The sequence below is a fragment of the Rhincodon typus genome, unplaced genomic scaffold (assembly GCF_021869965.1).
Source record: "Rhincodon typus isolate 14 unplaced genomic scaffold, sRhiTyp1.1 hic_rhity00001814, whole genome shotgun sequence".
Taxonomy (NCBI): domain Eukaryota; kingdom Metazoa; phylum Chordata; class Chondrichthyes; order Orectolobiformes; family Rhincodontidae; genus Rhincodon; species Rhincodon typus.
Window position 1 is genome coordinate 7,179 of NW_025967452.1, and position 17,822 is coordinate 25,000.

The window sequence follows — 17,822 nt, forward strand, 5'->3', positions numbered from 1 at the left end:
GATAGTACCACCACAAAGCAAAAGCCCCCACATAGCTGTTCCTCCTTTTGGTACCTTTTTAAATCAAGGTGTTCAGAGATGTTATGATGCACGTCTTAAGCAGGTGGGACTTGAACATGGGCCTCCTGGCTCAGGGGTAGGGACATTACCACTGCACCATGAGGCCTCAGCTTGACTGTTTACACTTCAGCCCCATTGACCACACTTGACACGGGTGAGAGAGACAGAAAAGAGAACCTCCAGTGGAAATGGGGGACGAAGGAAGCAGGAGGTGGCAAAGGAGAGAGGAAACTGCAAGAATGGGATGAGGGGAGGGAAGAGAAAGAAGGTTGTAAGGGGAAGAGATGAATTTTAAACCTGTCAACAAAGAAATACTCAGCGAACTGAGATAATGAATTGCTTGAAATCTCTAGTTTAAGACTGCAACCAGTCAGGAGCTGCCATATGGAGCAAAGTGCAATGGATGTAATAACGAATACAGTCAGTTGTTAGGCTTATCTGATGTCCATGATACAGTGAAAATTCCTTGTTAAAATCTTCAAGTTTGTGTATGCAATGGTAACTGATTAGCTGTCAGCAATCCAGAAGGTGTTAATGGTATTGACTTTTTTTTGTATACGTTTGCTGATTTATGCCTTTTTGTCTTTTGCCAATTTAAATACTATAGTGTCTATAAAATTAGCGTCTGCCTTGAGTTGTGTCTTAGTATTGATGGAGGATTAATAATGATTGAGCATATTGATAAATTATTCTAATGCTACTTTTGTGTGAATCTCAATATCCCAAGTGTCAACTCAAATAAAGAAGATATTTCTACTGCATGACTGCACCTTCTAATAAATGAGTTGGTGAGAATAAAAAAGAGCTCCTAAAAATCAAAAGGTAGCCTGTGAGAAAATTTCAAGAACAGCTCTCAAATAAATACATATTTTGACTCATGACAATTATTGTGTTGCATTTGTCAGTCTGAATTATTTGCTTAAATCTGGGGTGAAACTTTAACCCAGAAACCTCTAACTTAGAGGAAAGAGAGTGTAATCAACTTGATTACAAACTGACTTGTATGAAGGCAGTGGAAGAATAAGTTTAAGTTTGGTGCAGGTAGTATGAGCATTGTTGTAGTTAACCAACTTCCCTGGAGAGAAAATAAATGATCTATGATTCAGGAAATGACTGGAATATTTATTGGTTGTCAAGTCATATCTATGGTTAAGTTAGTCACGATTGAGTGCTTTGTGCTCTGGGTGTATCCAAAACATGACATCTGTGAAAACTGAAAAATCAAGAATTCCTCTTTTTAAAAAAAAAATTCAGTGGTCTGCGACTAGCTTCTTACATTGTAGCTAGATTTCACATCTCAACCAGTAAACTTGCTGGAGGCTGTGGATTTTTTAGATGGCTCAAGTAGCAAGTACGTAACCTCAGACGATATTAGAAATTTCATAACCTTAACGAAAGATTAGAAAGGATAGCCTTTTCCTTTCTGGACAGTGAAAATATGGAATAGCCCACTGGCAAGTGAGTGACATTGCTTCAAAGAAAGCCATACACCACAAAGGAACAGCTTGTATGATTGTTGAGGTGCATCTTTTTTGAATCATGAAGGAGAAGAGAAGAGGGAAATGACATCCTGGATTGGAAGGAGATAAGAGAAAGCTGGCAACTGATTTGAAATGGACTGAGGAATTAATGATCCAAATATCATTTTCTTGCTCCTAACTTTGTGCCTCTTGTGTCATTTTGGCTCTAGTGGTGAAGGAATTCCAGGAGTATGTGGAGCCTGAGGAAGGATCTCATGGCTCCCCGCAGAGGAGAGCTCCAGTGTCTGGTCAGGAAGATGAGGAGGTGGTTTTGCCGCTGGGTGAGAATGTACTGACGCACAATCTGGGCATTCCGGTACTGGTTGTCTGCACAAAGGTAGGATTGTTATTCCAACAGGCTCAACATTGCAAAAACGAATCTCAATGTCCTGTTGTTTATAAACTGAGTTGCGTTGGAGCTTATTTAAGGTTTTCTTGTAGCAGCTGGAGTGTTGTTCTGCTGCTCAAATACAATTATTTTTTATGCAAGGGTACTTTTTGATTTTGTACAAAAGTGTGGCTTGTACTCATACTTATGACAAAGTAAGTCCCTAGTTTATTCTTGTTTATTGACCTTTGAGCCAGCAGTGGGCTCAGTGCCTTAAAGAAATACTAAGTGTGTGTATTTGCTAACAGAGGGGTTGTGCCAGGTCTTGCTTTAACTCCCAGATTTGGCTCTCACATAAAGAATGGTTATTCTGGCTGACTGCCATTGCCCATTCTGTCTTCAAGAGGATGGTGAATCTCCCAGATGACATGCAGTCGGGGGATAAGCAAGAACATTGCTGTCAAATGGGTGCACATATTTGGAATGTCACCACTGCTCCCATTCTCTCTCAAGGTGCATATTATTGCAGTTCTCTGTATTGATGTTCACTGTTGCTATTCTGTAATCCAAGAAATTCTGACCTAACAACATCATAGGGGTATGCTCACCATGAGGACTGCACTAGTTCAAGAAGGCCTGCTACCACTACCTTCAGTCAACTGTGGATGGCAGTGTGAAGCCATATCCTCATGAAAGATTTAAAAAAAGGAAATGTGTTGCTTGTTACCATGTATGGGAAAGATGTAAAAGGGCAAATGAATGTGTGGAACTGCATTTGATTGATTTTGGCAATGTGTGTGGATTGAACCATTATGTAAATACTGGCTACAAAGAGCAGTTCAGAGGCCAGGAAACTTGGAGTGAGTCGCTCACCACCTGACACCCCATTGCCTGACGACTATTCACAAGGTGCAAGTCAGGAGTGTAATGGAATAATATCTACTGCACTGGATGAGTGAAAAAGTGAAAGGCGCCATAGCCCCAGAGAGAGAAATATCTGGCAGTTAATTTAACCTGAGAGTTGTCATGCCTTGGGTGAGGGGCAGGTGGAGAAGGTGGGGGCCTTCATAGTGACCCCAGCTGGTGCAGGAATTAAACTGATGCTTTTAGAGACATTCTACATCATAAACAAACTGTCAAGCCTGAGTGAACCGAGCCCCAGTGCAGCTGCAGTAACACTAAAGAAGCTCAACGCTATCCAGGTTAAAGTACTCGCATCATCAACACCTGTCCACCACTTTCAGCACTCATTTTGTTCACCACCAGCAATACTGTAGGAACAGTGTGTTCCATCTACAAGATGCACTGCAGCAATTCATCATGGCTCCTTTTGCCAGCACCTTTCAGATCTATGACTTCTACCACCTGGATGGACAATGGCAGCAGGTGCACGAGAACATGACCACCTGCACATTTCCTTCCAAGCCCCCCATTATCCTGACTTGGAACTACATCCTGTTCCTTCCCTGTTCTTGAGTTCAATTCCTGTAACCCCTTCCTAATTACACTACACTCCAAGGATTGCAGCAGTTCAAGAAAGCATCTCACCACCACCACCTTTTCCAGGGCACTGAGGGAGGAGCAATTAATGCTGGTCCAACCAGCAACACCCAAATTCAAAAACTGGAAAAGTATTGGTTAACGGTGTGTCCTCACCCATCATCCTTGCTAACTTAAAAGTTGGCAGTAATGACAATTAAATATCAGTATACCCGTTCATGCCTCCCAGATTCTTTTTTCACTTGCTGCCAACCTAAAGTGGGTTTTTTTGGGATTTGGAGTGGGGGGGTGATGGACGCCGGGGTGCAATGGTAATGCAGCTTGCTGTGTAAAGACATGTTACAGGGTGATTTGGAGAGAAAACACTGAACTACTTCAGTTCTTATTATTCCTAACCTGGAACATCGTAATTGCACAGCCGCTTCAAGTGTGGTCAGCTAACTCTGCACGATCCCAATCCCAAAACATACCTGACAATAGCTCAGTGTGATGCCCAGCCTTGTATTTCAATAATGGGAAAAATTACAGTGAGAGCAAGAGTAGCTAGTGATTAGCAATAAGTTTGAATAAGTAATTTGGTTGGAGTCTGCTGATGCTTCAAGATATTCCATCCAGCATTGCTGTTGCTAGCTGTGTCACAAGAACAACTTGATTCAATTACTAACATTGCTGGATCTCCTAAAGCTCTGCTATATTTAAAATTGCTGGCGTGGGTTTATAGCTGAGTCACAGTCTACATGTCATTTCAACCAAGCAGGCACGTTCCTTGGAGTTAATTTTTAAAGGAACATCATGGAGGATTTTTTTTTCCCCTGTTCAACTTTAGTATTTCTTGTACTTTGAGAAGCCAATAAGAGTAAAAAGCATACATTTCATAAACTTATTGTATATGTAGTTCTGCATTCAACAGGTCTGGATGGACCAGAGATACTTTTCCTGTCATTGTTTCACCATAAATGTATATGTGCAGATTTAAACATTATATACTCACATTATTATAAGCTGTTCTTTATTCACTCGTTGGATGTGGTGACACTGTCTGGGCCAGCATTAATTGCCTATCCCTAGCTGCTCTTGGGAAGGTAGTGGTGAGCTCCATTCTTGAACCATTGCAATCCACATGCTATAGGTAAACACACAATGTCCTCAGGGAGGGAATTCCAGGATTTTGACCCAGTGACAATGAAGGAACAGCGATAATATTTCCAAATGAGTGGCTTAGAGGGTGCTTGCAGGTGGTGGTGTCCCATGTATCTGCTGCGCTTGTCCTTCTCGATGGAAGAGTTTGTGGGCTTGGAAAGTCCTGTCTAAGGATCTTTGACTTTTTGCAGTGCATCTTGTAGATGTGACAAGCTGCTGCTGTTGAGCATCAGTGGTGGAGGGAATGAATGCTTGTGGATGTAGTGCCAATCAAATGGGTTGCTTTGTTCTGGACGGTGTCAAGCTTCTTGTATGTCACAAGAGCTGCACCCATCCAGGCAAGTGGGGAGTGAGTATTTCATCACACTCCTGTCTTGTGCCTTGTAGATGCAGGAGGAGGAGTCATAAGGTGAATTCCTCACCAAAATATTCCTACGCTTTTGACCTGCACTCATAGCCACTATGTTTATGTGGTGAGTCCAGTTTAGTTTCTGGTCAATAGTACCCCCAGGATGTTGAGCAATTTGATTGCATGGTGCTTGAGGGAGGCTAGTCCTGATACTGTTTCCTGAGTTGACGTATCTCTTGCACCCCGATTTTCCAGAGTTTTATTAGCCGGCATCTATTCCCTGTGTTAACCCTTTTTATTGTCCATTTGGCTTAACATAAGATTTTCAGACTCTTAAACTTCAATGATGAACATGTGAAGTTTATTTTCTCACGTACTGCAGTCTTACTGCTACATTTTATCAATTCTTCATATATGGACCAAGGAGAGCCGGAGAATGCAAGTCTGGATGGTAGAGTTAATTGTATGTTAATTATGCTAAATTGTATGTAGGATATGATTTGGTGATTCAGTTATGCCACCAAAAGCACAAACTTTTAGGAGGGATATATTTGTGGTGTGCACAATAAATAGCTGATAATGTAAATGTAGAAAGATTGGCTCCAGCTATATCCTTCACCAACTGGCTTTTGAAATATAACTTGTCTCCACCTGCTAATCAGCAGCATTTTCCAGCAGCTGCTCCTGAAACCGTGATCAGAAGTCCGAATGTTGGCTGATTTCCCAACCTCCAAATGAGCTTCCTGCCCTTAACTCTGGGGTGCACGCTTGTCATAGTGGCCTACATGCCACTGCAGCAGAAATCTGATTACAAAATGAGCCTGGAATCTTCAGCTATTAATCAATGCCAGGGCCTATGATTAGTCACAGGGTGTATGTGCAGACACAGACCAATCCATGCTATTGCTGTATTCTGAACACTCAGTCTAATGGTGACACCTTCTGGCAAAGATCAACTACTGCATTAAAAGAGATGGTAAGAACTGCCAGTGCTGGAGTTAGAGAGATAACACTGTATGGAGCTGGAGGAACACAGCAGGCCAGTCAGCGTCAGAGGAGCAGGAAAGCTGATGTTTCGGGTCAGGACCCTTCTTCAGAAAACTTCCTAAAGTAGGGTCCCGACCCGAAACGTCAGGTTTCCTGCTCCTCTTATTACTGCATTAGAATGCTGCTTTGAAGAGAGCGCAAGAGGGAGTCTGTCCAAGCTTGTGCTTGTCCTCCATGTGCACTAATCCTAATCCCAGTTAATGCTCCATTTCCAAATCCCTTTTATTCTCTTTCTTTCAATTTAGGTAATCTGTGTTTAAATGATGACATGGTCTCTTCATTGACTGTTCACTTTGCTATTTCCATCTCAATATCTTCATTGTTTGGAAACACTGAAACCTGCCCACACTAACTCTTGCACTCTGTGCATTTGTTTGTCAGTTATGGGAAATAACGGAGATAGTGGGTGACTGAAGCCATCTGCGATAAACTACCAATTCCGTCCCTTTTCCTGCCTGCTCTCTGATGCTGAACCACTACTTAGAACCTTGATGTCATATTTGATTATGAAATGTGCCCCGGGCCACATCTCTGCACCATCACAAAGATTATTTCCAATTTGGTAATTCAGTCCCATTTCATCCACCCTCATCTTACTTGCTGTCAAAATATTTATCCATGCTGATATTTCAAAGTTTTACTATTTTGATGCACTACTGGCTAGCTTCCCTTGATCTTCAGATTTCCTAAAACTCTTCTGTCTATGCCCTTACTTAAACAAGGTTTCATTCACCCATTGTTCATTGACCTAAATTAGGTCCACGAATCAGCAACATTTAGACTGGATTTTCCCATCCCTCGAGAGTAAGAGACTGGGTGCACACTGCAAGTTGTGCAACGCCACCCTTCAAAACTCTTGATATGCTGATTCTGGAAATTGTCTGTAAAGTTTGAGCTTCTGATTATGAATTCCCTGCTCCTAGGGACCCTATGCAAAAGACTCCAGCTCTGAGTTAGAGACTTGATTACTGGATGGTGACCCAGGAAACGTTAGACCAAAAAGTCTTAGCCTAAATACTGGGTAATTGACTAGTTCAGATGCCATGCCCCACCGTTACTCACATTGATTATCCCAAACCAACCTCGCCCCCTCTCGGCCCCCCTCTTTCCTGATCAGAGTTCCTGGCTGTAACATCCCTACTCCCTGGGTTGAAATTGATTAAAGTTTTCATTTTGTAGTGCAGTCAGTGCTATTGCTATGTTCTGAATATTTGGTACCATTTTCCCTTTGTAAACAACTCACTTTGAGCAAAAGAAAAACCAAAAAAAACCGTGGATGCTGTAAATCAGGAACAAAACCAAAAGTTGCTGGAAAAGCTCAGCAGGTCTGGCAGTATCTGTGAAGGAGAAAACAGAGTTAACGCTTCGGGTCCGGTGACCCTTACTCAGAACTGATGGTAGCCGGGAAAATGTCGGTTTATAAGCAGAAAATAGCAAGAGGGATGGGGTAGAGAGTTAACGATAGGATAGAGCCCAAAGAGAGAAGAGCAGTTGGTTAGACAAAGGATTTGATAACAACCTGGCTGGGAGGGTGAATAGTTGTTAATGGGGACTGTTAGTGACTAACAATATGTAGTGTGTAATGGCAGGCTATTACGAGGCCCAGTGTGTAGGGTAGGGAGCTAGCACATGGGAGAGTTTAGGCCCTAACAGTATTGAACTCGATATTTTGAGCAAGTTGAGTTAAACTGTCCTCTCTGCAATCTTTACACTGGATTTGTTACTTTAACCCCAATCAGGATCGGAGGCATAATGACACATTATATTGAAAATTGCAACACTGAAATGGCTACACCGCATAACAAAATATGGTCCGTAAAACCTGTTCCTGCTCCAGTTGATTTTAACACCCTCTGCATTGCTTCCTGTTTTGGTCCTTCATGTACTTGACCAGTTTACTGTTCGATGCCTTTGGGCAAATGCTTCAGCCACTTGTGGTAGGAGAAAGTTCCAGATTGTCGCTACCTTCCAGGGACTGATTCCCGTTCAGACCACATGTCCAGATTTGTTTCCAAAAGCAAAGTGTGGAGAGAGATGGACGTTTCAAACCAGATAATAAACAGCTCTGTCAGCTGTGAGAGCTATCTCCACAAAGACAGTCCCTTCATGCATGGGGGTTTGTGCCAAAGCTCATTGTTATCTCCCTTACCTTGCCCTTCAAACCTCATTAATAAAAAAAAAACCTCTCATGACTTTTGATTTCTCTTACTGGAGGATTTGATGCTGGTTCTTTCATGAAAGGCAGTGCAAATGGGAATCAGCTTTCTTTGAGAATCACAAAGACGCACCCCCTCCCCCAACCCTTGTTCCTGCATTTCCTTTCCATTCCATTGCTTTATATAGAAGTTCTTTATTTACCTAGCAAAAGCTTATCACTTCACATTGTGTTAAATTTCATCTTGTGTGTGTCAGTCTGTTTCTGCCTTGAAGTATTCCTGAAGTCTGTTCTGCCCTCCTCATAATCTGTTGGATTTGAGCTTTGAGTTTCCTGCAAACTTTGAAATGATGCTCAGTATACCTAAGTCAGGTCAATAATATATATATCACACCTTTATTATTTGTCCTCGTAATAGCCCTTGGAGAACACTTGGCGTTACTTGAACTAGTCTGAAAATCAGCCATTTACCACTGTCTCCTGGTTTCTGCCTTTGTTAGTTTGTATCCTTCACTGCCACCAGCCCTTTAATTCCATGCTGTCCACTTTGCTAACAGGGCTATTATGTGTTGCATTGTCCACAAGTGTTTGTGAAAGTTCATATAAACAATATCAGTTGCACAGCCTTCATTCACCACCTCCATTAATTAATCAGAAAGCACAATGAAGTTAGTGGGACATAATTTGCTGTGTACAGATCTGCACTCAATAAGGTAGTATAGTAGTGGTGGTTGCTACTCATATTTTTCTGAAATCTTGAGCAGATAATAGTCAACAAATTCAAATCCCTTCATGGTTCAAAACTCCTTTAGTTGACTTAATAAAATAAATTCCAGAGATGTAAATTTGCTGACATCTGTCCCTCATTTCAGTGAGCCAGTGCTGCAGCTCGTGTTTTTGTGAGATCATCATCTGTGCCTTTAGCAATGCTGTTTGTTTAAGCACTGCCGTTCTTTGGGTGTCTTGTCTTTTAGATATTAGCCGAGATATACTGATGACCAGAAAGTTCTTGATACTGCCTTAGATTTTATTTTCACCATATTTTTTAAATACCCAAATAAAGAAACTTGCTAAGTTGTTTTTTATCCTCATTCTCCTGAAGACTTGCTGGTGCATCAATTCATGACATATGGCAGTCGTGGTTGCTAGACAAGTAATCTAAATCTTGAAATAATAGTTCAGAACTAGTTATGGCATTTGAACATTCTTAATTTAGTTCCACAAAAAGTGGAATTTATGTTTTAAAATGCTAGCATGAGTAAATTGATCAGCTGTTGACTGTTTTTTAAAAAAAATCTATCGAGTTCATCGATGTACTTTTAGCAAATAAAGCCTCCACATTTAACCAATATGGACCCCATATAGAATTCTTATTTCATACCAGCATGGTCAGTTGTTAATGATCTTCTAATAGAGCTTATCAACGCACTCCATTGTATCAAACCAGCTACCAGTGGTTCAAGGAGAGCCCCAGACCACCATCTTGGAGTGAATAGGGATGGACATTAAATGCCGTGATGTTGATATGCCAAGCATGTGTAAGAACTAAAATTTAGAGTTTAGAAGGTATCTTTAATCTCTTTCTTTGTTTTAATATAACCAATTAATGGAGAAAGGTGAAATATTTATGTATTAATCATTTCTTTGAGTTTTTAAAATAGTGGCGTGTGTGTTGGCCTATTTTTGAGAAGGGTTTCAAAATTACCTAGGTCAGTCTTTCTGGAACTTCTTTTAGCAAAGATTTGTAATTCGGGTTGTAGGTGAGGTTGTTGACTTGCTCGCCGAGCTGGCTTGTTTTCGTTCAGACGTTTTGTCACCAGGCTAGGCAATATCAGTGAGGCCTCCAATGAAGCTTTCTGGAACTATTTTTGTAAACCATTGTCTGCCTCTTGGAGTGTCACTGGAAACTTACTTATTCTGCAGTGGTTTACAACTAGCAAGAGAAACAGTCAAGCTATTGGCTTAGCAAAGTCTAGGATATGTAAGTTGTTTTTATTCAATGGCTTATGGGCAGTTTGAAGGAGATCTGACTAGGGTCAGAGGCAAGTGTAGTCTCTCTCGGGGAAAAAGGAGATTGTCCAGAGCACTTGGGGAATGTAATTGGTGAGGACTAGACTACCTGGCTAGAATTTTGAAGATTATTAGAAGACTGAGAAAGTCTAAGCTCTCAGTTGTGAGTGGTCGAAGCAAAAGGTGTCACAGCTCAGAGTAGGAACTGAGAAAAAGCAGTTAAGTCAAACCTGCAGTTTTGATACAGAAAAAATTTCTTTGGACTTTTCAGTAGGTATTATGATGGTGTTTGGAAATACATGGGATTCTGTGCTGCTGTGTTTTGAAATCTTTCAAACTGTTGTATGTAGATAGCTTTATTTGTTTTATTGTTAAATCAAGACTACCTTCCTTAATTTCAGACCAGATATCATTCTGGAATCTGACTTATTTAGTTGTAACAACAACTCGGACCATAAAATACTGTATCTGCCTTGTATGAAATGAGTTCTGAGTCCAGTTACGTTAGAGAAAGAACTGCAAGGTCTGTATTTTGGGGCTTTTGGTCTTGTCTATCAACATGCTTGTTTCTTGTCTCTTGTCTCTCTTCCTCCCCGTAATCGAAGCAGAAAAGTGTTTTTAGGGTTCCAAGGTGTATAAATTGGCTGTACTTGTATATTATGCTTGCTAGATTCTGCTGTTGTTCATTTGTGCTACTTAATTATATTATGTATTCATCTCCTTTTTTTTTATTCCCCTTTGCAGTGTGATGCGGTCAGTGTACTAGAGAAGGAACACGATTACAGAGATGAGCACTTTGATTTCATTCAGTCACACATTCGCAGATTCTGCTTACAGTGTATCCTTCAGCAAATTAGAAATGAGTGCTGCTATAGTAAAGTGTGCTGAGTCCACTCTTCTCCATATCGGGTGGCTGTGTTTGTGAGCTTCTCACACCACCTGTTTGATATGCAAATGAGAAAGCGCAGATGTGAAATTAGTTTCATTTTTCCTTGTCTGTCCTTGCTGTGCCATATTTGCTACAGAAATGGGTAGAAGCTTTTTCTTTTGCTGTAATGGAGTTGGCACTAACCTATGAATACCAGAAACTGTAGATGAATGTGGACTTGTTCTTTTGCTATTGCCCTCTTCCTTTTTTCCAAGGCCTGGAAGAAATTTTGCACACTTTTGGCTTACTGATTATTCCAGAAACCAATTCCACACTAACAAGAAACGGGTGTAGGCCATTTGGCCCCTCAAATCAGCTTTGCTTTTTAATAAGTTTATGGCTGATCTGTTGGGTAACTTCAAATCCATGTTCTCACCTACCCTGATAAACTCTTGCTTAACAAAAATTTATCCACTTCTGCCTTAAAAATATTCAAAGACCCTGTTTCCACCACTTTTCAGGAAGACTACCAATCACACTCGAGCCTCCGTGAAAGGGAGGCACAGTGGTTAGCACTGCTGCCTCAGCGCCAGGGACCCGGGTTCGATTCCAGCCTCGGGTGACTGTCTGTGTGGAGTTTGCACGTTCTCCCTGTGTCTGCGTGGGTTTCCTCTGGGTGCTCCGGTTTCCCCCCACAGTCCAAAGATGTGCAGGTTAGGTGGATTGGCCGTGCTAAATTGCCCATAGTGTTCAGGGAGGTGTAGATTAGGTGGGTTATAGGGAGATGGGTCTGGGTGGGATGCTTTGAGGTTCGGTGTGGACTTGTTGGGCCGAAGGGCCTGTTTCCACACTGTAGGGATTCTATGATTCTATGAAAGAAAATTCGCCCTGTCTCTGCTTTCAATGGGTCACCCCTAATTTTTAGAGTATTCTAGTTTCGCTCTGAAGAGGGAATATCTGATCCCCGTGTCATGCATTGCTATGCTCAGATCCCTCCTGCGTCTGAGTGCTCTGCAGTCTCTTACCATTTGGATAATTTATTCTTCCAGTCAAAATGGGCTGTTTTACGTTTTCCCACCATATACTCCAGATCTTTGCCTGTTTATTTAATCTGTTATCTTTTATAAACAACTTGTGTCCTCTTCCCAACTTACTTCTCTTCCTATCTTCTTGTCAATAGCAAATTTGACAACCATGCTCTTCATCTAAGGTATTGATATAAATTGTAAACATTCAAGGTCCCAGCAGTCATACTTGTGACAAGGTACTCATTGCATTTTGACAACCTGAAAGCAAAACATTTATGCCAATTGTGATATTGTACAGTGCTGTCTCACATCTGTGAGGAGAGCTTTCCTGCTTTATCCTGGCAATTCTACTGGCTGATTCAGGTACAAGGCCAGGCCTGTGGAGTTAGCTGACCTCAGCCAAGACTTTGTGGAGAGGACCGGGTTAGGAAGGGGAAATTCCAGACAGCGTTTTCGTTCCTGATTGCCCTCCTTGTTAAATAGCTCCCTGATGGCCAAGGTTGATGGTCGATGAACTAATGAATGGTGATGTGGGAGAGACACCAGCTGGCAGCCTGCACCTGTGGATCCGAGACAGTTGGGGATAGGAGGGGTGTGTAGGTGGGATGGAGAAGGAAACCACTTTAAAAATAATTCCTGAGGGGGAAGGGCAGAAAACATAACAGATGTTAGTTTGAAACAGGCGTACAGCATTGAATTGAATGGCATCTGTTGGTTTAAGTGTGACTGGAAGCGACGGCATGCCATTGTAAACTAATTCTGAGCATGGGACACTCCGGATTAATTCCATTCAGTGATTCTCGTGTATTGCTTCAAATAATTAATGTCATAACACTGGTTGCTACTCCCCGCACTTCATTTTAAAGCACTCAAGTTCTTGAAATTTTTAAGTAGTTTGTTTTTTTTTTCCAGTGTCCCTTGGGGTAATAGTTTAATTGCAAATGTAAAATCAAGAACAAGAGGCTAATAGTTTTAATTTATTTTGAGCGTCCTGTTTCAAAACTGGGGCAAGATATTTCCTCCTCTCCCTGCCATGACTGGATCAAGCATAATTCCCAGTTAAATAGTTTCCTTAATCAGCCTTCCAGATGGTGCTGCCTTGATTTACACATCAATAAAAGAAGAGAAGAATGTTGATCTCTTGTATAAATATCTTGTCCACAAAATGTATGATTTCCAGTTTACCACACCTGCCTTAGTGGTGGAGAAAGATGCAGTTTTTATGTGAGTATCTGACCTGACTTAATGTACTTCAGAATTATGCAAATACACCAGGAAGAATATAATTGCTATGTGTCTCTTATTGATTGCGTGCAAGTATACCTTGCAGTCTTGAAGCCACTCCTTTATAAGCATTCTATATTGCTAGCAGATCTCTAGTGTTAATTAACAGAGAACCGGAGGTTCTGCTGAAATGTGATGGAGCTGTTTGATGTATCCATATATTGATGTTTGATATTGCTGTCCTTGTAAAATTGCACATTCTCTGATTTACCTTGAGCAACAATTGATTTTAAGTGCATCAGCTATGGTATTCCACCTTTGCTTTGTTTTGTATTTTTCAGCCCTGCAGGATGGGACAAAGATAAGAAAATTGCTATTTTACATGAGAATTTTGCAACGGTCAAACAAGATGATGCCTATGAGGATATAATCGGGAAACCCCTAGTCAAAAAGGTAATGTAGTTAATAAGCTGTACCTGCGTTCGCTTTGCTATATTGCTTGAATAAAGGTTCATTGTTTTCTGCTCCTGAAGGCAGCAGCTTGTGATCAGAAACCCCCAAGCCCACCAGCCAACTCTCAATCAAGCTGCCCACTGAGTCTAATTAGCTGGGCTCCCATTACAGAAGAATGTTCAGTTGGTGAGATGCTGTAGAGTCGCCCATGTCCCAGCTTAGATTGTAACGTGTTGGGGGAGTGAGGGGAGGAAAAGGGTTTATAGTTAATTATATATAGAATACTAATAGAGTATGGAGCACATGGTTACAAATGGTGACTGACATTGGGTCAATTGCAGCTATTAAAGGAGAGTGTTAGATAACCACTTGGAAATTTGCAAATGATACATGGAAAGATATGAAGAATGTGGCCCAAGCACTAAACTAGGGATTGCAATGAGAAAAAAATTGATAGATGGATTAATCATTCTAAATGAAACAAATTAGGGAGGAACATTTTGGGGTAGGGGCACGGGGAATGATTTTATGGCTGACTGTCTTTCTTTTAATTCACCACCAGTTTCATCAAATTCCACCTCAATGCACTTTGATTAGAACCAAATCAAAGTCACAGCACGCTAAAATTCACTTTAGTACCCATTAAAAAAGGAGCATTGCATGTTCTGATGATTGTCCAGTCACCAGTGCAGGAAGGTGCATTTAAGTGAATGTGGAATCATAACGGGATCAATTTAATTGTGATTTATGTCATTGTTAAGTAGCTCACTGTCGTTATTGAGACTTTTAGAAAAATTCTCTCTTTGTCTTTTCTCTCTCCCTTACCACCTCTAATATTTTTATCACAAAGTTGAAAGTGTTTAAAGAAAATGGGGGAAGAAAAATGCACTTTTCTCCTCCCAAGATCTCTAACTTTTTTCCTTACACTAATCACTGTCCAGGAGATTAATCTTCTAATTCCTGGAGGATTGAGCTCAGACACAGAGTGACCTTTTAGGAAGTTACTGACATCTAAATTAGCTTAGCGTGAGTTTTGGGGGCCTCATTTAGAGTAGTGTGTTCAGTTCTGGACACTACAGCAGGAAGGGTCTGTTGTAGAGCAGGTACACCAGATTGATAGCAACTACAAGTACTAAGTTACAGAGACAGATTGCATAGACAAAGCTTGTGTTTCTTTGAGTGTAGTAGATTTAAGAGTGATTTAATTGAAGTCTTAAGGATGATTAAAGAATTTGACCAGATAGATCAAGAGAAATGGTGTAATTTCCTCTACTTGGTGGGGGAAATCTGACCTAAATACGAAACTTAAAATGAGAGTTTGGCTGTTCAGAGGTGATGTAAAGAAGCAGTTCCTTATAAAAATCTGAAACTCTTCTATCAACCCCTTTTCAAAGAAAAGCTATTCGGACTGAAGTTTGATTGAAGATTTCAAGGCTGAGTTTGCTCGTCCTTCTTTATTTGACAGGGTTATCAAGAGTTACAGAACCAAGGCAGTAAGTTAAGATATAAATCAGCCATCATGCGATAATGTTCTGGAACAGGCTCCAGAGGCTGACTTCCTTTTCTCATATTTGATCCTCTGGCCCAGCAAGAGCTGACCACTTAAAGGAAAAAAGACGCATGTTGCTGTTTTCTTTGTGCTGTCAACACTTTAATTTTCATCTGAGTCTGTCTTTTTCCAGCCTGTCCATGACAAAGAAGTGGCTGCAGAGGATGAGCAAGTTTTCCTCATGAAGCAACAGGTAAGGCTATGACATTGTGTGTGTTTGGGGTCGCCCCTTCTTTACTACTCCACCTCCTCCTGCCTTAGAACATGCTGTATCTTGCGAGCTGTGAATGTTCTTCCAGTGCTCTCGGTTTTGATCTAGGAAAGGTGGGCTTTGTTGCCCTCAACTGGTGAAATTGCAGACTTCTAACTTCCTGGATATCACTGTTATTAACCCTTTTTTAAAAAGTAGCTGTATTTTAATCATGTTTTTAGTTTTAAAAGCACTGCAGCTGTTTTCATTTTGAAATTAAGATTGACTGGCATCTGTAGTGTTTCAAAGGCACAACTGGCTGATCTGCACACTGTTAACTTGAGGTCAAAAATCTGCAGCCAGTATCTTGCACCAAATTCTGTTCATTTGTTATCCTTATTCCCCTTGTGTTTTCTGACCTACTTTGACTCCTGGTTAAGCAAAGGCTGTTTTAAAATTTTTATTCCTGAGCCCTTTCCTGGCTCTTCTACCCCCGATCTTTGCACTTCTGAAATTATGACCCCTTGTGCATTTCACATCTAAATCACACTATTGTTAGTGACCGTGTCTTCAACTGCCTAGGCTTGAACTTTCCTCCCTAAACCTCTCCATCCCTGTACCCCATCTCCTCCTTTTAAAATGCCTCTGAAAGCCTGCCTCTTCGGTTAAGGACTTGGTCACTGGCTCCAATATCACCTTCTGTACAGTCATTCATTGCTTTATAATTCTCCTGTGATACACCTTAGAGAACTTTGCTTCAAGGTGCTTTATAAATACCTTGTGTTATAGGCTTCTCTGACCTTATTTTCTCTATTTACAGTCCTGTTTTCTGTCTCCACAGACCCAGCAGCAGATCTCTAGCCCAGTGCTAGAAAGGAATTGTTTTGAGACTGTTGTTTGATATAAAGCAGCCTGATTATAAATGATAAGGAGGTGACTCTCAGGCCTGGTCATCAGAGCTAACATGAACTCGACTTTCAAACTTGCCAAAATTGACTCTTATCGAACCATTGAAAAAGGGTACTAACAGATTGGGGTATACTAGGGATTGGGTAATAAATACTAGGGCTACCAGTGCCACACACATTCTGAAAATAATGTCAACATGAGAAAAAGATCCTCCCTGCAAATCCTACAATTTCAAAGTAATTTCTGACTAGAACCTTAATGACTCAGCTTCCACTGGGTAGAGAATTCCAAGGATTTCACTACCCTGCGTGAAGAAATTCCAAGTTGTCTCATTTATAAGGCCTTTGCCTTATACTGACATTGTGTTCCTTGGCTCGAGACTCACCAATTAGGGGAAACATCGTATTTACATCGCCTTGTAAGGGAATTATAAGTTTCTATGTGATCACCTTTCCTCCTTCAAACCTCTAGAGAATACTGGTCCAATTTCCTCAGCCTCTTCTCATAGGACAGTCCCTCCATCCCAGAGATTAATCTGGTGCATCTCAGTTGCACTCACTTTAGGAACATAGAAATTAGGAATGGGAGTAGTCAATTCAGCCCAGTCCACCTTCAGCATGGTCATGGCTGATCTTATTCTGGTCTCAACTCCGCTTTCCTGCCTACTCCATATCCACCTTTGTGGCATGTATATAATTGCTTATACAAGGAGACCAAAACTGTACACAACAAGGCTGTATATAACTGCAGCAAGACATCTTTATATTCAAAGCTCCTTGCATTGAAGACCAGCCTCTTTTTAAATTATTTGCTGTACCTGCTTGCTAACGTTTCATGACTTGTGAACAAGAACATCCAGCTCCCTTTGGACAATAGAATTTTCTAATTGGTGCCATTTAAGAAACATTCTGCTTTCCTGTTTTTTTCAACTAACGTGGATAACCTCACGCTTCTGTGTTAAAACATGTCATTTTTGTCTATTCATTTTAGCTTTTCAAGTCCCCTTGAAACCTCCTTGCATTTTCTCAAACTTCTATTTCCACCTAGTTTTGTCTTAAAAATTGGAATTAATAAATTGTGTCCGAATCATTAATTTAGATTTTGAACAGTTATGGTCCCAGTACTGATCCCTGCCGTAGTCATGGGACCTCTTTCCTTGTCTTTGAAATTCCTGTCTGAACTGTGTATTTAGAAAATAAATTCTTGGTGACCAAATCTTGTTTGCTGTTTTGTAGAAGCTAGTGTTGGGAAGCCTTCTCGAACTGAGAGACACTGGGATCTGTGTGTTTTCAGAGGTTATTTCATTAGGAGATAATCAGATTGTGTGATCACACCATACTTATCAACATTCGTCTTCTTGAATTTCAAATGTTGCTCGCTTAGTAGCACTCTCGCCTCTGTGCTGTACTGAGGCAGTGCTGTACTGTTGGAGGTGCCATCTTTTAGCTGACACTTTAAACCGAGGCCTTATCTTACATGTTCAGGTGGGTGT

The 17,822-nt window shown here is 41.0% G+C and overlaps 1 protein-coding gene across 1 annotated transcript; it reads left to right on the forward strand.

The window, feature by feature from the left end:
• Nucleotides 1-1,750: 1,750 nt before the first annotated feature.
• On the forward strand, nucleotides 1,751-17,717 carry LOC125481346 (cytoplasmic dynein 1 light intermediate chain 2-like; the record flags this gene model as incomplete). Its single annotated transcript, XM_048592795.1, has 6 exons — nucleotides 1,751-1,917; nucleotides 10,854-10,947; nucleotides 13,094-13,229; nucleotides 13,571-13,682; nucleotides 15,365-15,424; nucleotides 17,566-17,717. Coding segments are annotated over 6 exons (662 nt in total), but the record flags the coding sequence as incomplete, so codon positions are not given.
• Between the last annotated feature and the right edge of the window lie 105 nt (nucleotides 17,718-17,822).